General features: G+C 38.6%; 1 protein-coding gene across 1 annotated transcript; it reads left to right on the forward strand.

The window, feature by feature from the left end:
- The first annotated feature begins 1,759 nt into the window (after window positions 1-1,759).
- On the forward strand, window positions 1,760-22,952 carry mpzl3 (myelin protein zero-like 3). The gene is made up of 6 exons (XM_059330453.1): window positions 1,760-2,070; window positions 5,481-5,647; window positions 17,131-17,344; window positions 19,175-19,331; window positions 21,902-21,965; window positions 22,200-22,952. Exons 1-6 carry the CDS (start codon window positions 1,971-1,973, stop codon window positions 22,278-22,280), a joined length of 783 nt encoding a protein of 260 aa, XP_059186436.1. The 5' UTR covers window positions 1,760-1,970; the 3' UTR covers window positions 22,281-22,952.
- Window positions 22,953-24,173: the final 1,221 nt, after the last annotated feature.

Consider the following 24,173-nt stretch of genomic DNA (forward strand, 5'->3'; position numbering starts at 1 on the left):
AGGATGGTAGAAAACAAAGAAGAAAGGTAAAATAAGATAGCTGTTTTCAGAATAAACTGGCAAATATTTTTCATGTAGAGAAATTAAATTATTGCTGGAGATAGTGAGTTAGTCGCTGAGGCAGTTCAGAGCTGTGGAGCCAAAATAAAACCATATTAAAATATAACACATTCTCTTCTCACATCACCATCCCCTCATATAACCTTTTCTGTGTGCAGGCCTGAGGCCCAGTCCTTCGCTTATCTCCCCAGCCAGCTTCTGTATAAAACCATGGATGCTCTTGTGGGACTCCCCTGCTATTTCGAGGCACATTACTCCACTATCCCTGTCCCCGATCTGCTGTCTTTACTGTTGTAATTATCTCTAATGGGAGAAGGTATTTGTTTTTCTAGCCTTTTTCCTGGTTCAGTTTTACTCTGGTGTGATGCTTTATCTCTCCATTACATGTTTTTACAGAGTCCGTTTGAAGTTTATTTATGCCTTTATTTGGTCTGGATTGTCAGTTACATCTTGACATCCATCTGCTCTGCCAGGAGCGTTTCCTCCATCCTGACAACAGAGATGATGTAGTTGTGTTGTATAATCTCATTTAATTTCGTGACACATCAGAGGATATCAAATCAGAGCAACATACTCTGGGTCTCGCTCTGTCAAATACAGTGTGTATGTGTTAGCTGTGTGTCACAATCTCCTTCAGTGTTTAATTACAACCTTTATAGCTAGATGTTTTATTTGGAGTTAAATACTTAACAGCAAGACACCTAGGGCTGGGAATTGTTGATACTGGTACCAATGCCAATGACAGCTCTTGTATGATATTTTCTTTTATAAATCCATTTAAAAAATATGTGGATAATCTTACTAATTGCACTACTACTACTACTATATATTTAAAAGAATGAATAAAAAAACCACATAGGAATATGCACATTTAAAAAACATTTCTAATTGCTTTGATGTTTAATTATTTTTGAGAGGTCATTATGGTTTAGAAGGTTTCTCATTATGTTGAGTCATTATTTTACAAAATTAGAAAAAAGAAATTCAGTTTTTCTGAAAAAATGAGATACTTTTCTCAAAATTCTGAAAAATTTTCACCCCCAAAAATTCTGCACTTGGTTTTGAGATGATTATCTCTGTAATTCAGAAAGACTCACAGAATTATGTCATTCATTTGTAAGAACAGACTTTTCCCCCCATGAAAACTTGAGATAGGCCTATACATTGATTAACAAAAAAACTCAACTGAGAAAAACTTTTTTCTCAAGGGAATTATTATGCCTCTGTAAACAAGAGCAGATGTTTTTTCTTCTTCTCAGAATTATCATCATCTCATTGATTCAGAAAGAGTAATTTTTTCCTCAAGTAAATGTATTGTGCTTACTTTAAAAAATACATTTAAATTTACTCCTTGGACTCTTTATTTTATTAATTTATATATTAATATAGCCTATTTGTATTTATATTAGATATTGTTACTTTTGACCTATTTTGTTCATTGTTTTTTGTGTGATTGTTTTTGTGATTGTTCCTTCAGGATTAATACAGTTCTATCTCATCTTATCTTATGTAGATACTAATTATTTAAATAAATAAAAAACTGAGGACATTGACAGAAATGGGCTTCCATACAAACGTGACAATAGAGTGTATAAAGATACACTATACAAAACTTTATACAGTTCATGTTTGGGACACAGACGCCCTGAGGGTTAAGACGGTTTAAATAAAGACACTGCTCAGTCACTAGTTGCATGATATATCGTAAGTTTTATCCACCCTTCATTTAAACTAAGATGTTGTTTTACTCCCAAAGATCCAACACCCACTTCCTGATACACCTGTTTGTCAGGTAGGATAGTCAGCCCGCAGTGTGCAGGCGCAACGGAGAAACTGAGTCATGACAAAATAGATAATGGACGGAATTTTTCCGAAGGTTTGACGCAACTTGGATTGTTTTTTTCCTTCCTATGGTCATGAACCAGTTTTCACAACTTAAAATGCTTGGACCGCGTCGAGGGAATACCGCTCTAAATGTCGTTTTGCTGCTGTATTTGGTCGGCTGCTTCGGTGAGTAAACAGGCCAGAGCTCCTCTTACACGTCGCTGAGTTTCAACACAAGTTACAACAGAGAGAAACTCTGTCTTAGCTTAATGTTTGTTCTAGCAAGTAGGCCTAGTGCGAGGAACATGAGTCGATAATAACGTCTTACTCGGGTATTGTTTGAATTTCCTGTAACAATAACTCACTTTTAATAGTTTCATTTCCAAGCCGACATTAAACAAGTTCTGCAGCACCGTAAACACTATCAAACGCCGTAAGACTGCATTTTGCATTTTAAATGGACACATACAGCAGATAAAGACTTAACCATGAAATTAAAGTAGCCTAAGCATTATTGTGAAGTCGAAATGAACTTCAGACGCATTCAAAGTCATGCGTTCGTCGCTTAATGATTCAGTTTTATGGGAATGAGTCAAACAGCCCTTCCAGATCTTAAAGCTGCCACTGGGGACACAGTAGGAACAGGCCAGTGTAAAAAGCCATGCTCTGAGGGATTCTGACAAGTGGTATGCAGTGAGTTAAGAGCTCTGTCTTTTTGCCAATTATATTACAAACATGGCTCTGAACTGTGGGCAGCTCTTTGCTTCACTCTAACCTGTTTTGAAGGAATAAAAATGACATATGTGTACAGTAATGGCTACTGTGCATCTTAGTTAGAACACTGAAAATGCTACAGCAGATTAGGGTCATTATGGTTTGTCTTTATTTGATTACATTTGTATTTTGAGCTCCATTATTGCCTAGAGCCCAGTGTGTGCTTTGGATATACACAGAGTCGGTTCTTCACGTCAAGAAGATGGCGAGGGAAGTGTCACAACATGATGTCTTCCTTCAGACGTTTTTCCCTGTTAAATGTCTTGACGTCTTGTAGAAACTTGGTGTCAGCGTGTCCACTGATGAGCTGCCAGCGTTGCTATCCCACCACTAATTATTACTGGATTGAAACTATCGTGTCTTCCAAGTTCAAGAGCAGCTCGGCTTTCAAGGCCCCCTCTGCTTGATTTCCACTTTCATGAAGAGATAGCTTTGTTCATGTTGTCGACTCGCTCACCCCAGGGTCTTTGTAGATGAATCGGGCAGATCGTATGATATGTTGTACACTCTTTAAACATCGTCCTTATCAAGGCCTCTGCAGTCTCAGATGGAAACAGTGGTGTCAGTTTAAGATCCGATATATCAACTGATAGTTGCTACATCCTTTGAGGGAAAAAAGGCAGTTTGAGGCCTTTGCTTTGAAATGGAGAACTGTTTCATTTATACCCCCTTAAAAATGTATATAAATGTGATTGATTTGACACACAAATATAGCCAGTTTCCCATGATAGGTTCAGGTTAAAGTCCAATGGTGATACATTGTGATGGTACCTTTGTTTTTAGCCATGTCAGGTCTGTTGCTTTAGAGATGGAAAAATCTCAGCATCTACTGTAGAGATTGCTGTAAACTTTGCTACAGATATTTAACCCTCTGAACCCCAACAAGCTTTCATGGTGGGTTTTTTTGTTGCTCTTTTTTACTCATTGTGGCCTTGAAGTTTACTACAATACAGCATAAGTCATGTACCCTTATGGAATCAGCACAATCATGGCTAGATACAGAAATCATAAAAAAAAGAAGAAAAGACACTTTGTATTTCTTGGAACAACACTTTTCCAAATTCCCAAAAGTCTCATGAATGTTGGAAAGGAAAAATTGGTCTCCACATGTTATACATATTTAACTTTTTGCATGTTTACAACCGTTCCTGTCCTCTCCTCTCTGCTCTGTGTAAACTGGTTTTCAGGGAAAAATGTTTTTGTCACGTGACTGTTCGTCTCAGCAAAATGAATCGTGGCTTCTTGTTGTTCTTGGGGGAGCTCAGAATTTAATGTTTTTAACAGGATCTAGTTATTCCAAATGGTTTATTTTTGGCGGAGTTTTAAATAAAGTGATTTTGACAGAAATATCACAAATTTTAGCTCAGTTTTGGTTTCTTTTTCTAATTTCATGTTCAATTCCAGGATATTGGGTTCTGCCAAGATGAGCTTGACATCTTTTTTTTTCTTTTCTTTTACGTTGAGTTAAATATCTTGACAACCACTGTATGGATTGCAGTAAAATTTAAGGATGAGGACACATTCTACAGACTTTAGTGATCCCCTTAATATGTATCTAGTGCCAGCATTGGTTCAAAACTTTATGACTGCAAAACAAATCACATTCACATCAGCCTCAGCCTTGTGCACTTTCTCTGATACTTTGTTTTTATGACTAAATACTGCAGAGCTAATACTATCCACCATCATTCCTTTGTCTTGTCCTTTGTTAGCATGCTGTCCAGATTTTTACTAATCTATCTTCTACATTTTAATAAACTCCCCTCTGGAAGGGTTATCGGGAAAGGTACGGCGGATACAACTCCAGTCACTTTTATGATTTTTATTTTCTCAACATACACAATAAGCATCCACACACTGGGTAGCTGTTACACTACGATAGCCTGCTGACACACTAATCTAAAATGTTGAACCTGGCAGACATAATCAGCTAAACATCAGCAAGTAAGCACTGTTACTGTATGTCAACATGCTGACATTAGCATTGGGCTCAAGGCACAGTTGTGCAGATCAACTGGCATGGCTGCACACTGAAATGTTTCCATATGTTCAACTGAACTTATTGATCATTCCCTAAATAGCTGAAATGTTATAATATTTGCACGATGTTAAATATAAATCAAGCATCACAAGGGATTATGAAGTAAAAGGGGGTGAGTTCATCTCTTTGTTGTGGACAATGTCCTCCTAGACCAGCTGTCCTGGCTTGCTTAGCATCTACACCTTTTTTATGTTGTCCTTTAACTGAACCCAACATTTATCAATAAAACAGCTTAGTGTTTAGTGTTCTTAGTGTTCTGTCTTAAGAGAACATGTCAGTATTCAGCTATTGTTTCAGTTGAACAAGCCCTGAAGTATAATTTGTTGCAAACAACTCTGGCTCTGCTCCCTTGGCATTCTGAATGATGTCAGTGATATCAATAAAAAAACATCTAGACACACAGGGACAGAGCTTTATCTGCACGTTGAAGGCCCCTGACTGACAAATGTGTAGCAATGCTGTCAAAAAGTACAAGAGAGGCTGGTGAGAAAGTCTCGGTTCAGTTTCTACCAGGAGTAATTTGCTGTGCTGACACTTTCATGCCAGACAATGCAGGCATATTTGTGGATGCTATCAGGTTGTTATTCACTATTGTGCTTACAGTAAGTGAGTAAAGTATCACTTGCTAAGTGTCCTACTTTCTTTTTATGTTTCCTCACCTCTCTTTCCTCATTCCTTTTTCAACACCAAAACATGTAAATAATGTTCATATCACAACTTTTTCTTTTACATCCCTGCCCACTGGTAACTCTATATTTTCCCCCTACTATACCCCCTCCAGCCCCTCACTTGGTCTCCTCCATCGCAGTGAGCACCCCAGCAGAACTCCATGCATCTCAAGGGGACACTGTCACATTGTCCTGCACTTTCACGTCCACCAGTAGGCCGACCAGTAAGATGACCGTCGACTGGTCCTACAGGCCCCAGAGTGGTGGGCCGCCAATGACGGTGAGTGAACATTCATCAGAATAACTGTGGGAAAAATGATAATGCGGCTACAATTGATTACCCTACTGTATATTTTAGTCAGTTGAGAATTATGATGATAATAAAGCTATCACTTCAGTCACTTGTCAAGCAAAAATGACAAAAAAAAATCACTGATTCCAGCCTAAAAAATGTGAGTATTTGTTAGCTTTCTTTGCCCTCTATGATAGTATACTGTATATACTGTACATGTACACATACAATATCCATACAGATGTATGTATTCATACAGTAAGTACAATAGCATTGAAGAAAAATCAAAGGCAATACAACAGTTCAAATTTACTTTACTCATTACTTTGTACTTGTAAGAAATTGTCTTTCTTCTTTTACGAGCAGTATATGGTAAAAAAAATAAAAAATACATTTCATGTAACTTAGGCATAAAGATGCATCATAATCACCAGTATAGCAACCAATATAATGGGACATTTCCATGAATATTTACATAACGTCCCTTCTTTATATTTAATGCACTGTTCTGGGGTGTTGGATTTGCACTTGTGTCATTTATACGATGTTATATAGGTTCTCATTAACCACTTCTATTGTAAGAAACTGAACCTGGTATTAATAGTTTAAACCTGTGACAGTAAACAAATATTATAAGGCATTTTATAGACTATCTCAGGCATGTCCAAACTATTCCACAAAGGGCCGTGTGGCTGCAGGTTTTCGTTCCAACCAAGCAGCAGCACACCAGACTTGACTCAGTTAATCAACTGTTCTTCAGACAGTTGATTGGTCAAAGTTTGTGCTTTTGCTTGGTTGAAACCACTGGCGTAGCCAGAAAAAAGACATTGGGTGTGCACCAGAAATACTGGGTGTGCCAAATTTCAACAGAGTATTACACCTCCAAAAACATTCAAAAGAATGTGTCTCTGGAATACAACATTATTAACACAACAACAACATATCCATACATTCTCTTCAGTAATAGTCAACAGTTAGTTCACAGCAGGTCTAAACATTCACTTGTGACGTGCTCTCAAATAAATCGATAATGCTACCTATACACCAGAAGACTTTGAAAAGATTTGGAAAAGACTCCTGGAAGACTATCAGCTCACACCTGCTCACATCTAAAGACAAGTCTTTAGAGATTTTAGTCACAGCCTAGTCTCACACTGAGATTCTACAAAGACTGTCAATCTTTCAGGGTCACTATTTTCAAGACTACAACTAGATTCTTTTAGCATTTTTTACCTACCATGCATTTTTTTCCTCATCATGCTCTAAGTAAAAATTGACTAAATGGAGGAGAAGCAGCTTTTGGCTACAGCTGCTCTAGTGTGTGCAGTGGTTTGTGTTGAAAAAAGCAAAAACAATAAAAAGAATAATAGACGCCACAAAATGCCCCTCACAGAGCTGAAAAAGGGTTTCTGTTTTTCTGACATGAAAAGTTGACTATTATATACATTTATGCCCTATTGAATTATTTGTTTAATTGCATATTTATATTTATCAGCACTTTCAACTCTCATTTAGTTAATCATACATTAATTATCGATTATTTATTACTTATTTATGTATAGGCCTACATTTATTTATACATTTTAACTGGGTCTCCTTACTGTTCTCTTCACTAAGAAACAGCACCCCCAAAATCCCGCTTGTGGCCGTAAATATATGACATCACTATATTTTTATTGAGGCATTATTGTGATGCTACTTTTTCCTGTCAAAGTGGTTTTACTGGCCGGTCTGGAACTGGGGACCTTTCCCCTGCTCATATATGGTGATTTTGTTACATCACTGAGACTTGAGATAATATCAAACACGTTTGATATGATCCAAACCAAGACTAGGAAAAGACTGATATGAAACGGAGCAGATTACTAACTTACACTTAACGATGGAGATGACGGGAGCGCTGTGTCTCCAGTAAAACTCCGAGATTTACTAAAGACTTTCAGTTTTTAGTCTGGGACTGTGGAAATTGTTTGGTGTAAGCCCAGCATAACAAAATAATAGAAAAAGCACACTTTGTGTTCTCAAAATAACACCGCAAAAACACAACACACACACAGATATTACGTGCCCAATGAGATGAACATAGTGAAATATAACATTCATGCATGTACTCATGCACAGAGCCATAACGATATTGTGCTCACCTGTGCGCACTGCGCAGCTTTCAATTTACAGGGCGAGACGGCGTGGCTTGGCCTTGAACGCATTTATTATTTCATCGGAATCCAGTTTCTCCGCGAGCTCTTTTTCAAACATGAGCAACGAAATGCTGTTACGTCTCTCTGTGAGCATTGTAGCTCTGCTGGTGGATTTATTCCTGTTCACAACCGAAAACAGGCGCTCCACAGAGCAACTTGTGACAGGCAGTGACAACAGAATACGCAGTAAACAGTTCATGTTGGGAAAAACATCTTTGTCACATGAATCCAAGACTTCAATAAGAGACGAGAACCGATGTCCCCCGTCAACTTTATGCCTGATGAGTTGCCCAAACACAGTGAGTTCAGAGGCCTCCAAATGAAGTCCATAATGCCTGCTCGGCGCGCGCAATGCATCCAGCTGGCAAAACGCGTCAGACGCAGGCAGCAGGGAGGCAGCAGTCTTCATTATTCCATAAGAGTCACTCTGAAAACGGTTGTTCAGTTCGACCAGCTGTCTGTCAAGGATCATAATCCACAAGGAGCGCAAACCAGAATCACTCCTGATGGGTGCACACCTGCCCAGGTGTCGCAACGCATCATCTGGCGGCAATTTTTTTGGGTCTCTGTGGGTGGCACCGGCACACCCTGGCACACCCGTGGCTACGCCAGTGGTTGAAACGAAAACCTGCAGCCACACGGCCCTTTGTGGAATAGTTTGGACATGCCTGGACTAAATGAAGAGGTCAATACTGAAGAAGAGAGTTTGAAGATTGTTGCTAATCATTTTAAATTAAAATGTGTATTGAACTTCAGGCATCACTATATGTATATTTCATTTCTAACTAACTAACTTCACATGTACCATCTCCATACTACTGTATGTGTCTTCCTTAGGTCACTCTGTACAAACAGGACTTAGGCTGCTTTATTTGCATTCATGCCCAACTTGACTTTTCAGGATTTCTGAACTTTCATGTGCACCTGCAGCTTGAAGCAAGTCAGTCTCAGTTTCAAAGTGGATATTGTGTGTTCTAATAAATTTGATTTATCAGCATTACTGTCGAAGTGATATCCAGGTTTCACCCATCCACACTCCAGCCCAGCCTCTGTGTCTTCCGGAGGCTCTGCCCATGAAACCCCGGCTGGTCAGCTACCATAATCCCCCTTCCTATGCGGTGGTCTCGTGGTCTTGTTCCAAATGTGTTCAGATGTATCCATCTCAACCCATAACTGCACTCACTCCTCTAACCCTGCACACTCCGGGTTCAGTTTCAGCGACCAATCCACTAAAAATCCACCACATAATTTAAGCAGTTCCATTTGTTCTTGAAGATAGCCATCAAGTGTGGTCCGGTGTAATTGCATCTGGACCATGGGAATCCATAGTGTGGGTAGCTGCAACCCTATATGCCATAATTTCCTATAGGAGCACTCAGAGTTAAGTGGAGGCTAATGTTTTGTGGCTCCGCTGATATGGAGTGCTGTTGGTTTAGTCATTAAGATGCAGTTGTCTAAAAGTGTGTAGGGGGAGGAGAAGAATAAGTACATACTGAGAGGGCGTTGGAGTGTGTCTGCACGTGTGTGTCAGTCAGCAGATAGCCTGGTATTACCATATTAAGCTGCACAGGTATTAGTAAGAAGGTGTGCCAGCTGCTACCCACAAACAGAAAATGCCTCTGTATTCCCTTCGACCCAGCCCAACTAGTTTGTTCTTTTTATCACAGATAAATAATGTGGCACTTTCCTGATACAGCCCATAGATGGAACCAAGTCTGGAAGTTTTTCATTTCTAAGCCTTCATTTACTTTCCATCCAATTTCATTAGCAGTTTTGGCTGCTTTATTGGCCCGTGTGTCCCAAGCCGTATATCACGCTGGGAAAGACCATGAATAAGCATGTGAAAAGCTCCATCAGAAAATATAATTTTGCAGCCAAAGCTTTAGTGTCAATCTGAATTGCTGCAGTGCTTCAGTGGCTTGCATAATTACCTCAGTCCTGATGAGAATTAATTTTGTAGATTGGAGGAGAGAGGGTGAATGTTCAGTCAAATATCAGTGAAAGCTGATGGTAATTGGAGGATTTGGCAATTTGATTCTGCTGAATAATGCTAAAAATAAATCTATTAAGATGATCTAAAACTTCATTAGGCCACTGTTTTTAAATTTGTCAAGTCAGTCAAGAAGCTTCTGTCTCAATCTTCATATAGATTTGTAGTTAAGAAGTAAAGTTGGCCCCCAGCTGAAAACAATCCAGTATCCTCGCTGCATTTCTCATGAGTTTAAAAGGATCATCGGGTCTAGTGTTTGTTTCCAGACTCTTACGTAGTCAGTGACTTGAAGCTGCTCTCATGTGGCCTGAACTCTGCCAAGTCCTCAAATAATCAGCCAGGCCTGCAATCAGTCTCAGTCTCTCATAAAAATGTGGCTGATAGACTCACTGTTGTAAAACAATAAAACTGTATCAGTGTCAGTGATTGTTCAGTTGATTCTGTGTTTGCTTTTGCTTTTTGCCTCGGTTTATTGAAAGGCCAGACACAGTTATCCATGTTGACATTATTCCGAGTGGCAGTAAAATGTACTCTCTTCACACAAGGCATACAGTTTTGCATGGTGTTGATTTGTCTTGGTGTTGCATAGTAAACTGTTCTAAAACCTTTTTACATCCCGTATGCACTGAACGTTACTCATTCTAAGTAAGATGGGAGTCTGCTTTCTTCATATACAGATGTTTATTTATATACCATATATTTTCCATATACAATACACACTCATATAGTATTGTATTACATAATACAAAAGTAGATGTCATAGTAGCTACATCAATTTTAAGGGACCTTTTTTGGTAAATTAGGTGAATTCATAAAAATACTTGTCAAGCTTGTACTGTTGACTTTATTTAGTGATCTTTATATACTGAATTTAATTACATGTAGGACATAAAAAGAATAGATAAATTTGACATTGCACTGACAGATATTCACTCTTCTGAGAGCTAACTAGTTTATTTTTATGAGGAAATACGAGAGGTGCAATGGATTATTATTAGATTATATAAAATCTTAATCTAAATTTATCTTTGCTGTCTTTCTTTCCTTTTTCCTAACTCTATTTTAAAATTATGTACACTGGCTATTTTTACAGTCCATGTTTTTATTGCACTTTGATTTGTTTTTTTATACTTTAATTTAAACATTGGATGGACATGTTGAGCTTGTTTGAGTTATCTTTATTTATTTAATTTGACCAAATGTATTGAAGGAGAGATATATTCTTTTTCCCCCTTTTTTTGCTGATCCAAAAATGAATACCACACTGTGAAATTACTCCACAACAAGTAAAAGTCCTTAATTCAAAACTTACTTCAGTAAAAGTACAAAAGTATCAGCATCATATTGTACTTAAAGTATCAAATGTAAAAGTACTCGTTATGCACAATGGACCAACTCAGACTGTTTCATATATTCTAAATATAGTAATAAAGTAAACTAATATATATATATTTTAGATTTTTATTGATACATTTATGTAAGTAGTGTTTGCATTTTCTCAAGGTAGGGCTCATTTAACTACTTAATATACAATATACATATAAATGTCTAATCACTTTAATTTGATGTTAAATCTCAACCTGCAAAGTAACTAAAGCTGTCAGCTAAATGTCGCAAAGTAGAAGTATATAGTATATTTTAGTGTAAGTTTATATAAGTTTATTATTAGTGCCTTTTTAGAACACTTTGGTTCCTATTTTGGAGGTGGCACAACAACTAGGGCAGGCAGCACTCTGACTGCTGTTTTCCTGACCTTTGCTGTGTTTTTTTTCTCAGCACAGAGTACACAGTGCACAGGCAGAGGAGAGGCACACACTTCATACAAATGAGGAAGCATAAAGAGACTTGTTTGTTTGTGATATGGTGGAAAATGAGTCTTAACATTGAGTATCGACGTCTCGGTTCTGGCACAACATTACTCAGCTGCCACTTCAGTGATTTGTCAGTAACAACAAACTAACTACTTGGAGCATTGTACATAAATATTATAGTAATTAAAATAGGAAAAAAACCTGTTTTATACAATTTCCAACCAGTTAAAGCATCTAAATTACCTTAAAACAAACACCTGTCAATCATTCTGCATTTATTTTTAAATCAATATGAATCTGATTCTGATTTATACAAGCATTTTATAGCATGAAATGCTAGTTCTTCCCTTAATTAAATCCCTGCAGCCCTGAAGGCAGCAGAACACATATGTTGATAAATCTGATTTGAGAAGTGCAGTGCCATTACGCTCTGCGTCCACTGTGCAAATGACTCCAGGCTGCTGCAGAATAACCACATGCAACTCTACACACACCAGGCTGGTCCATTATAATTCAGTGTTCTTTCCATTAATGCGAAAGAGGAATTACCAGAGCTCATTAATAATGTGCATCACAGTTTCCTCTCATTGCTTAAAAAGGATATGATGCCAAAAATTAAAAATTAAAAATTCAGTCGAATTATGAGTGAAATAGCATTTTGTTTACATGTTCATATAAGTTGCTTCACAAAATTTGAATTTGCTTCTATCCTTACCACACTAATTAACTGTGAAAACCTCACTCCATCTGCCTCTGGCTGCAGATTTGTGGAGCTCTGTGTTCACCTTGTATCTTCACCATCCAGAGGAAAACTAAAAATTAGTTGCTGGAGAAATACCCAAAACCCAGGTCATGCCGTTTAGCTAAGCCTGTTTAATTGACGCTCCCTCTCTTCTGTTGAATAATTCCTTTCATGTTCTAGTAACTTACAGCTAATATATGTGTTCCTCCCCTCTTCTGACATGGGATGGCATGGCTCCAATGGCTATTCCTGACCCATTTGTCACATGGATGATGAATGGGTCCTCAACGTTTGTTGCAGTTCATAAAGCTCAGTTCATAAAGCCTTCTGAAGGGATGTGAAGGCTGTCATCCCTTGCACAGGGGCTGAAATGGTAACAAATATAGGAATAAAACTCTTACAATTACTCATAATTCCTTGGACTCTTTTTACCTGTCGCTTAGTTGTTGGCGTGGGCCTCCACCTACTGGAGTTTGGGTCTTACACTGCCTCTTCCAATAGTATAGTAGAAATACTCCGATATTATGTCTCCACTAGACCAAGATGACACCTTTTGGCCAGCATTCCATAGTCCTCCTAGGACATGATGAGATGTCCAATAAGGGCTGATAATTACGTCATCTAAGCAGGTTGCCCAATGCATACATGATGAGGCCGAAGTATCTGGTGGTATCTGCGTTAGAAAAGCGTCTTTTCCTTGTCTTCTTCTTTAGCGGCAACATGCCAGTAGTCTTTGGTGAGATCAAGAGTGGACACAACAGGCATGGCCTAATCACTTGATAAGCTCATCTACTTAAGGCATTGAGTTCAGAGATTTAATTCAGTTTTCTAAAGTCATTACAAATTCCATCAGCTCCATCTGGTATGTTGTTACTCTTCAATTCCTCCCATTTTCAACACCTTTCTTACTGCGCTTCACCTGCTGCTGTGCCCCTCCCAGAACTCGTGCTCATCTCTGGCTCTCCCCCTCTCACCCCTCCCCTCTATCCTCCCTCCCTCTCCCCTTTTAACCTCTAGCTACTCTATTCTACTCTGTTGATCTGTCCTGTACAACGACATCTATTGCACGTCTGTCTGTCCTGGGAAGGGGATCCCTCCTCTGTCGCTCTCCCTGAGGTTTCTTCTTTTTTCCCTCTTAAAAGGTTTTTTTTTTAAAGGAGTTTTTCCCTGGCCACTGTGAGGGTGAAAGGACAGAGAGCGTCGTACCAGGTACAATCTGTGATTTGTGATTCTGGGCTATATAAATAAAATTGACTTGACTTGACTTCTTTGATGGTCTACCTCTTAGCCTCTGGGACGCAATAGACCTTATCTTTCCTGCCTCAGTGATTATATCATGCTGGATCACATTGTACATCCAGGTACAGTCATGGAAAATGTCTAAATATCAGCCATTTTTGTTGTTATCATTATATCTGTCCAAACAAATGTACCTTAGTTTTACCAGGCATTAAAATGAACAAGAAATTGAAGAAAACAATGGTCTAATAATTGTTTCCATGACTGTAGACTGGTCTGACAAAACAACTGAGAGGCGGGAACAGGGGTAGGGTCAGTGTAGCTGCAGATTTGCGTTCCAACTACCGGACTGTCTTCCCTTGATTTTTTTATACCAGGTGTGCTTTTGCTTGGCGCCATCATCCACCATCTTTGGGCTGCTTTGGAAAGCGTGTTGCTTGGTATTGAACAGTAGAGCTCTAATGCACTGTTCCATTGCAATTTTGTCAAGGGCTTAGGGTACATCGCCTGTGGTAGGCCAGCGACGGGTCAGACGCATTAGTGCAGCAACCTGTGGTTGAACTGTGGCGGTGGAGTGGGTCCAGGAGTGGAAATTTTAAGCCCTTGTGCGGCTGGTGCTCAGAAGAGTGGATTGTCCTTTTTATCCCATGGTTGGCAGCTCAATACCCTTCTATCTGCATGTCAAAGTGTCCTTGAGCAAGAGTAGTTTCTGCCACCATCAGCCACCATTGGTTTATAAATGTGTGTATGAATGTCTGAAAGAGAGCCAAATTATAAAGCGATTTGTCTTGTAAGATAGAAGGGTGATATATAGATGCAGTCTAAGCTCTCTGTCTCTCCAAGTACCTATTTTATTGAGAATCTAAAGCAAGGGAACAGGAATGCCTTCATTTCTCATCAAATTGTGACAACCAAGAGGAAAGCAACACTCACAAACAAGAGACTAAGAGACTGTTTAATATGAAACATCAAATGTTTTTTAATAAAGAATTTAAGGGAAAGGGGAGGGCACCAATATTTAACTGATGATCCCTCCTGTCTCGGGTCTTTGACCTTTAGCCTTCTCTCAAGGAGGGGCTGTTTCACTTTTCTGTGGAATAGAGCAGAAAGAGAGGTGAGTCTACGTGATCACCTTTGCCTCAGTGGTAAGGGAGATTAGTTCTGTTCTCCTAAACCAAAGATTTTCCTGCCAGCCTCTTGGTGGAAGTCACCAGAGTTTTGTTACTTGCTTGGTCCTCTGTTCAAAAATCAACTCACCATGCAAATTCTTCCTCTGATTACCTAATGGTGAGACCACCAACATGTGCCAAGTGGCTCCAGTACTTGAAGTGGGCATCACCTCCCCCAACCTGAGACTGGCTCGGCTGTTTCCCCTGGTTTGGTACATGCTACATGAACCAAAATAGCAGGTGTGCTCCAGGACATCCACACAGTCTGTGTGCCTTGCGTTTGTTGTTTTAAATAGGGCCTTATAGGTCTGATATGAAAGGGGCTGCATGAGTTGGCTGGACGGAAAAACATCCATAGTGTTTTCAGAGGCAATCGATAAGTCCCTTTAGCTGTTCTTTGAAAGCACAGATAAAGGCCATGCAGCTGTGATCGTATCCTCGAAAAATAATCTAAAAGCCTCTTGATGTCTTCATGTTTCTAATCTGACTCAACCGGCTCAGTACAAAGTTAAAGGGAAGCAATAAGAGTCCATTCGTATTACATTACTATTCCTTTCTCTTAATGTAAGAGTTTCTTTCAGTTCTTGTCCTTTTTTTAACCATTCAATTGGGTGAAGTTTATACATAAATCCAAGATTTTTTTTTTAATAATTTCTTTCTCACTGTGTTATGGACAAATTGCCAGTATATAAATGGATTAAATTTTGTCATATTTTTTGCTTGTGTTTATCTTGCTTTGTTACATGGCTTTCTTTCAGCTCTCATCAGCGATTATATGATCGCGATTAGTGATCACGATACATTACAGGTCGATTACAGTGATCAGCTGTGAGCATAATTACTCGATAAAACATGTCGGAAATGTGCTTGACAACAGCTAATCAGAGTCGACCTTTTCCTGCTCCACTTCTGTTTGTAAATTGCCGGAGAAGTAAAGACAAAGACTGAACGTGGAGCTAAACTCAGAGTTGAGGGCAGCGAAATAGATGTCACCCATGAGTTGGAGCAATAAACCAGAGAAGAACTGGTGAATATTGGGAAAGAGCAAAGAATATTACAATTTATCCGCCACTGTATCGAAAGAAAACTAACAGTCACAACACGGCAATTCACACACAGGTATGGCGCATTCAATAGCGTCGGAATGGCTATGGTGCATTCAAGAGCGTGGGACATATGAAAACTTACTGTTATTACTTAGTTCAATAAACAAGTTAACAAAACATTAACAGTGTGAGCTTTCTAACAACAACAAAACTGTTAATCATTTGAAGAAGTACCACCCAAGTGGTTAGGTGGAAAGTATGAAAATGCGAGCAGAGTCTGCACAGCCTGCCACTGCTGCCAGCCCACGTAGCATTAGCATTTCAGCCTCTACTGGCGGAACTAATCTCTAGTTTCTTTAGTTTTCAGTACAGATGCTTTAAAACTACCGTGATAATTTTTTTGTCATATCGCCCAGCCCTAATAGAAAGTGAACAAAGGATAAAGAGACAACATAGGATGATGCAGAACGCAAACACTATCTAAGAGCAGTAGAGGAAAGAATCAAGCAAATACATTCAGAATAAAGCCTCTGTGTCTTTGCACCTAAAACAAATCATTTGTCATCTGTCATAACTAGGGCCTAACCTCAGCGTCAGAAAATGTATTAAAACACCAACTCTACACTTTAAGTTTGCTCTGTTAAAAACCAAACATACTGTAGTATTTCCACATTGCCATTCCCCCTTCTCAACCCACACACACAACACACTCATTCTCCGGATGTCATGTTGCTGAGAGGTCTGGGTCAGCTCGACGTGGGAGTATCAACGAGATGGAGTTTTCTGTTGAAAACTGACTTATGTAAATGTTAAACCGAAAGGTAAACTCAGTAACTTTAACACACATTTAATTTTCTTGGCCCTTGTGCACGGTTAGATTTTTATTCGTATTTCTCAGACTGAACAGGCAGCACTTTTCACTCTGCTGTCAACAATATTGCCAAAAGAAAATGTCCCACCACCATCTGTCCCACCACCTGTTGCTCAAGACACTTTTTTTTTCCTTCGGCAGAAAACGGATTAGTTAGATTTGGGAGTGATGATTCTTATGATATGCTCTCTGAAGAAGAGAACTGATCATTGAATAACAATTATTAAGGTGTTGCTTTTTCCAGGAATTCAGCTATTTATGCATCAGGGGAGACAGTGGATAAGAAACACATTACCGTACATCAATATTAGTCACTAAGGACTGATTACACCCTGCCCACAGCATCTGAATTTGACCACAACCATATGTTTCATGCAAATAATATATGTTTTTTTTTTCATCCAGTTTTTCCACTTCTCTTCACGGGCATTCCCTCAACTTGACGGTCAGTTTGCTGGTCGTATCCTGTGGCAGGGAATCCCGGCGCGGGGGGAAGCCTCCATCGCTCTTGTCAACGCCACGTTGAAAGATAATGGGACCTACACATGCTCCGTCAGAAACCCCCCAGATGTCCACGGGTCTCCGACTTCACACACTGTCCTCACTGTCACACCAAAAGGTAAGCAAACACACATGCCAATTTCTTCGCATTATGTCCGAATTCCCTAGGGATGGGCGTTTGGAAGAAACTTGGCAACTCAAGCATCTATAACGTTAACGATCAATTATTCGATTAATGGCTATGTTTTTATGCATACTCCAGTATTTATACATACTCCAGTATGTATAAAACATGCATAAATGGGCAAAATAAAAGATATATATACAGTACTATGCAAAGGCCTGTTTACCCCACCCCGAAGAGGCATGAGGTTAGTTTTCACAGTAATCTTGCATATTTAAATGTGTTTTGTGTTTAAATAAGTTTTGTATAAAATTAAACCTCTTAATTAATTAATAATCTTGTATTTCTTTGTGTTTTATAATTGTTTTTGCAACTTTATCCAACTTAATTCTCAGCTCATTGGCTTATTGACATAAGGCCACAGAACTGAAACACTCGGCCGTGTTTCAGTTCAGTGATACTGATACACAGTCAGAGATCAAATGAAATACTTAGCTTTGTACATCAACATCCTCCTATGCATCTAACATACTCTTAGTGAAAACTGGACCTGTATGACCCCATCTCGATGCATTTTGAAATGTATAATCATACTTATCTCCTCAGACATGTATGATTTTAAATCCCTAGCACCGCTTGTTCTATTTCACTTCAGTCTGTCTGTATTTGGCTTCTCTCACAATAAATTGTAAACTGTATATAAATGGAGACGGGGCTGCGAAAAGGAAGTTTAAAATTCCACTGACAGCCACATATCTTTTTTAAGATTGCAGGGTAATCCAAACATCTATTTAATGTTTATGTAAGCCTGTCATGATGCTAGGCATTTGGCTTATACAAATTAGCCCGTGCTGTCAGCAGACTGTAGAAGGTTAGAGGCAGGGGAGTAGTTGAGGATAACTCTCTAGATCTAAGGCACTGACTTTACAAACTGATCTTAATGTTTTTCCACCTAAATTTATAGTTGTCATCATACTAAGAAGGATTTAACCCTCTGAATGCAGGATTGAAACATATGTTTTCTTCAAAAGGTCGCCAAAAATACACCCTTTATTGTAGGAAGAAACTGTAAAAATAGGCTTTATGGTTGAAATTTGAACTTTCCAGACGAAAGTTTACGTTAGAAAAAGTAAAAAATATCAAAATCACTTTATTTTACATGTCTCATTTAACATTGCCAAAAATAAACCATTCAGTGGAATTAGATCCAGTTAAATAAAATATATTCAGTGAATATTTGTCAGGTGACCGTTGTCTCAGCAGAATAAATCATGGCTTCACAGTGTCTCTGAGGAGCAGAATTTAATGTGTTTAACAGGATCTAGTTATTCCAAATGGTTTCTTTTTGGCGATGTTTTAAATGAGACATATAGAATAAAGTGATTTTGACAGAAATATCACTCTGTATCAGGGGGTTAATGAGCTTAAGAGGTGCAGTTAGGCACTTTTTCGACCTAGAGTGAGGTCGTTGTTTTTACTCTGGCTTAAGTGTTAATGCTAAGCTAAACTAAGCTAACCGGCTGCTTGTTCCAGCTTCCATATTTACTGTGCAGGCATGAGAGTGCCAGAGTGGCATCAATCCAGAATTCACAATAGGTTCGCCTTATTATAGTGGTTATTACATTTTTACTACTTCATTTGTAAGAAGGGATGATTTACCTCTAGTGCAGACTGACTTGTGTTTATCCTGTATTGGCTGTGTGGTATACATTAACAGTATATGTCTGTATGATTAATGTTCTTATAAATGTTGTCATGTGTCTGTGTGGTCATAAACAGCTTGTTAATGTGTTTCTAATGACCTCACGTCCACCTCCTCCCCAGTGCCCACCATCCGCTTCTCTGATGTTGCGGTCTTGCTCGCTTTCATCCTCCTCCCCTCCGCTATCATCACCCTCATTCTCATTGGACGAATGCTTTGTCCCAAGAAACAGCGCAACCAATCAAAGGCCTACAGATCACCCATAGAGGTCACAGAGGGGTGAGTAGATTTATTCAACCAATCACTGCTGTGGCTCTCCTGGGGATAATGATGGTCATTGCAAGCCTTTGATGGTTATACATGTGCTTCTGGGTTGCAAATTTGATGAAGGTTAAACAAGAATTTAAGTTTGAGTTAAAGGTTTGATTTCAGTTGGCATGCTTGATGTAAAAAAGGTGCTGTGAGTCCAGCACTGAAGCCTGCAATTAGCTGATCTACAGGCTGTAGAAGTGATACTCCCTGTGGTTTGCAGGCACACAGGAGCTGGTATTTGCTCTTTTAACAGATGTAATACAGGAATATGAATGCTAAACAAGCCAGTGCTACTCTGTAATACACGATTGCATAAATAACATGGACAGGATTATGCAAACGTTGAGCAGAAACTCCAGTTCTCTGCAGGCCCAGTCTTTGTGTTGTTGATTATTAAAACAAAAAAGTATTTATTTATTCTGCAGAACTACCACAATCTGTTTTTCATTTTGTTTTTATTGTTGTCTTTACTTCTGGAGTTCCAGAAACCATAATGAAATGACCCCATTTACTGGAAACTGCACTCACATATCTTCAAACAGCAGAGACCAAGTACGAAGAGAATAGTGTTACAATTTGAAAAACATGCTTATTCGCTTTCTTACCAAGAGTTAGATAAGAAGATAAATACCACTCACACAGGTATATACTGTATATAAAGACTCTTTTTGGGGTTGCCAAGCAGGGCATATACTGGTAAGGGTTATAGTCACACACATTGAGTATACCCTTAAATGTAAAACAATTTGCACATACAACCTCAACAAGTAGTAGACATTTTAGTGAACACACCTTTGATTTTTTTTTTTTTTTTTTTTACAGATAATTAGGAAGTGTATTAACACAAGAATAGAGGTATAACAATTGGCCATAATGGTAGCAAAAGTAAAACATAACACAAAATATTCTTTAAAAAGAAAAAAACGATCAAAATATATGACTCTACACTCTCACACACACACGCCAACTTTTGCCAGGCCAAGAGCGAACACAGGGAAGTGAACAAGACCTTTGAGATTACTTTGCTTTGTTACAATATGTATACTGTAAATTTAAAACTCGTTAGCAAAGCTTAGTTTAAACAACCCATAAAACTACATTTTTTAAATTTTTAGATACAACATCAGTCCGTGAGCTTTAGATTGACTTTGTTTTCCTCGTGCGGGGCCAGGCTAACTGCTGCAGACTCCAGCTTCATCCTTAAAGGCATGGGAGTAGTATCGATCTTCTCATCTAATGCTCAGCAAAAAAAAGTTAGCTGAACTGTACTTTTGAAGTACAGTATTTGACGAGGAGTAGGCCTTAGTTTCAAGCATATATTATAATCAGAATCAGCTTTATTGGCCATGTATGTGAGCAACATACAAGGAATTTGACTCCAGTTTTAAAATGCTCTCAGAAGTACTTAAATGGCAAAGAAAAAACAGTTAATAATATAGAAACAACTGAGCAATAAGTTAAAGAAAAAGTGCACAAATAAACAAATGTATATATATACAAATGGTGATGGAATATACAACATATACAGTAATAATGATCTGTATTTTAGAGCACTTTTCAAAACACATGTAACAAAATGCTTTACAAAGACAAGTTAAAAACAGACAAAAAACAACAGATTAAAGTAAATTACGCCATTTTGTGCAATTGAAAGACAAGGAAAGTTAAAGTTCAGGTAAAATCAGGAAAGGCTCTCCGATAACAATATGTTTTAAGAAGAGACTCAAAAGAGATGACTGACTCAGCCGACCTGATTTCCTCGGGCAGGTTGTTCCAGAGCCCCGGGGCCCTGACTGTGAACACTCTGTCCCCCTTAGTTTTCAGCCGGGCCCCTAGAACAGTCAGGAGACCTGTCCGAGAATCTCAAAGTATGGACTGGTGTGTAGGGTGTTAAGAGGTCAGAGATGTAGTAGGGCTCGGCAATATATCAATATAAAAAATATATTGATATATTTTTAAATGTGATTTTATTTAAATGTGCACTTTATAGAGCGTTGATTTAAAAAAAAAAAAAGGTACTCCTGTTGTTATACAGTATTTATGTTTGCGTAAAAGGTTTCAATAAAACTATGTGTGACATGTCATGTTTGGCTTTGACTAAACATTTGCTCTCACTTTGCAATAAAAATCGGGATATATATCATATATCGATATTCAGCCTAAATATATAAGGATATGGCCTTTGGTCCATATCGCCCAGCCCTAAGATGTAGCAGGGAGTGAGGCCATGAAAAGCCTTAAACGTACTCAGAAAAATCTTAAAATCAATTCTCAAACCTACTGGGAGCCAGTGAAAGAATGCTTAAACAGGAGTGATATGTTCATGCTTCTTAATTCTTGTTAAAAGCCTGGCAGCTGAATTCTGGACAATCTGGAGTCTTTGAATGTTTTTTTGGTTCAGGCAGGTAAAAAGGCTGTTTTAGTAGAGGGTGATTGGCCTAGTGTAAGCAGCACAGTGTGTGTGACATGCTTTTTTCCTGGCAGTTGTGAGTGATTACTGTGATCATTTCTAACCATCTTTGCTGTCCATTCATCAGAGAGGAGTATGGCATCCACCAACCCAAAGAGAAGAAGCCCTCCTGCTGTGACCTATATATGATGGTACAGTACAGAACGATTCAATATATGACACAACCCATAAATAACTTAATGAGACATGTCTGCCAGATCCATTTCACGTTTAATTTTACATGCTCTCTATGTCTGACAACAGGACTTGAGGGCTGATGAAATATTGATGTCTTGTTTTGTGTCTGGGTCTGCGTGTATGTGTGTTTGTCTGTCTGATCAGAGCTTAGTCTGACTCACTCCGTCTCCTTTTTTGGGTTTGTTTAGGACTCGGAAGATGAAGATGGGTATTACAACCTAAAAAAGGGGCCTCCTGTTGATGAAGGCTATGCAGAGTCTCAGTGCTAGAGAACCCTGCTGGTTGGGAGATGCAACAGCAGCATGAGGGTGGTACTGAATGGAAATTAATGCTGGATTCATGTCTTCTTTGCCACAGTCGGCCACTCACTTTGGTGATGTTTACTTTTTGTGGCGACAAATACTTTGGATTTTTGTCTGGATTTTGCATCTCCAGGATTGTACTTACACTATAAATTATGTCAGTAATTTGATTTACCTGTTGCCTACAAGCTCCTACATTTTCAAAGCCAATTCTTACATTTTTAGAGCTTGTAGTCTTGATGAGATATTTGTTTATTTTGTGTGTACAGGTAAGCATCCCGTATCATTCTGTCAACTCACCTTGTACATGCAAACACAGATGAGCACTAAATGTATTTTTATATCTTGATGATTTATATGAGTCACTTTCTTATTGTGAAGGAGATGGAGATGGAGAGTTTTGTCTAATTTATTGCCTGTATGAAATGTTTTTGTTGAGCTCTAGTGGAACATTTCTGTTATATTCTTAATATTTGGACAGAAAATAAATGGTTTGATTTTGAATGTCATCTAGTACTATTTATGTATATATCCTATATTTTCAGTGTCTGTAAAGTACTGTACCATGTCGTTATTCGTCTGGATGTGGTCTTCTATAGATGTGGTTATTTCATGTAATATAACAGAATTGAAAGTTTGTTTTGGATGCAGAGCTTTGCTTGTTAATTATTTTTTTTGTAGGTAAATAAATAGTTTAAGAGCATATTCTTTTGGCTTTGTGAGGGGATGAACATGACATGTTAAAAAGGTGTTTCCAATGAGTGAATAAATATCATTAAAGAGACAGTTGGTAAAGCTGATGGCCTGTAGAGGCCATTTTTCCCCTCTGCTCTCTCTTTGTTTGGTCATTTGCACTATTAATAAATGTTCTTAAATATTCATTCAAAAACTCAAAGGACATGCCTGGGTCTAAGAGCTTCACTCACAAATTGCGGAAGCATCTGTTTCATCCATGCGGTCATGGGACTCGAGAGTCAAAAAAAGACCAAATAAAAACCCGCCAATGAAACCCACAGAAAACGACAAGTCCTCATTCTGTCTCATTTCTTTTCTCTTTTTCTCATTCAGCTCATTCATGCCCTCTAGGTTTTAATAATTCACACACTGCTATGGTGAAACAATTATCATTCCTGCTTCATCTGAACTACCATGGCAACAGCTTACTCATGTCAGGCAGGAAAAAAAAAAGATTTAAAAAATTGATTGAAAAAGCAAAATATGCAGCTGACTGCCTGGATTTTCTGGACAAATGATGTTGGCGAGGAGGTCATTTAGTTTTCATAGACCCCGTGCTGAAGGGTTGTTATATCATCATATTTATATATTTACTATTCTAACGCAGATCTACTTCTAGGTGTTCTATTAAGCCACAGTTTTTGTGAAACAATTGTTTTATTAGCCCAAATTCTATCCCCCAGTTCAGCAGAAAGGAGGATCCAATCCTCCCTGAGATAAACTGCTGTAGATCTGTCATATTTATCCAAATTTGTTTCAGTTGTCTGGTTTTGTTACTCGGGGGAAATGTGGGCATACAGGAAAGGTTGGCCAAATGTTAACTGTGATATACAAAACTCTTCTAAACAGCAGCATCCAGAGGAAACCAGACCCACCAACGATGGCTGAACCTGAAACCAGCTCCACCCTGCCATAGGAAGTGTGGATAATACCTCGGTAAGTAGCTTTCTATTCAGAATGATTCAGTACTTGAGTTTGACAGATTTTTTTATATCCTTTTTTCCCATGTGGCAACTTCAGGCTGAAAAGTGAAGCCAATGCTGAAGTGCCTTAAACCTGCATTCTTTCTAATGTCCAGCAGGGGGCGACTCCATTCGTTGCAAAAAGAAGTCTGTTTGTATAGAT

Source organism: Centropristis striata, chromosome 4 (assembly GCF_030273125.1).
Source record: "Centropristis striata isolate RG_2023a ecotype Rhode Island chromosome 4, C.striata_1.0, whole genome shotgun sequence".
Classification (NCBI taxonomy): Eukaryota; Metazoa; Chordata; class Actinopteri; order Perciformes; family Serranidae; genus Centropristis; species Centropristis striata.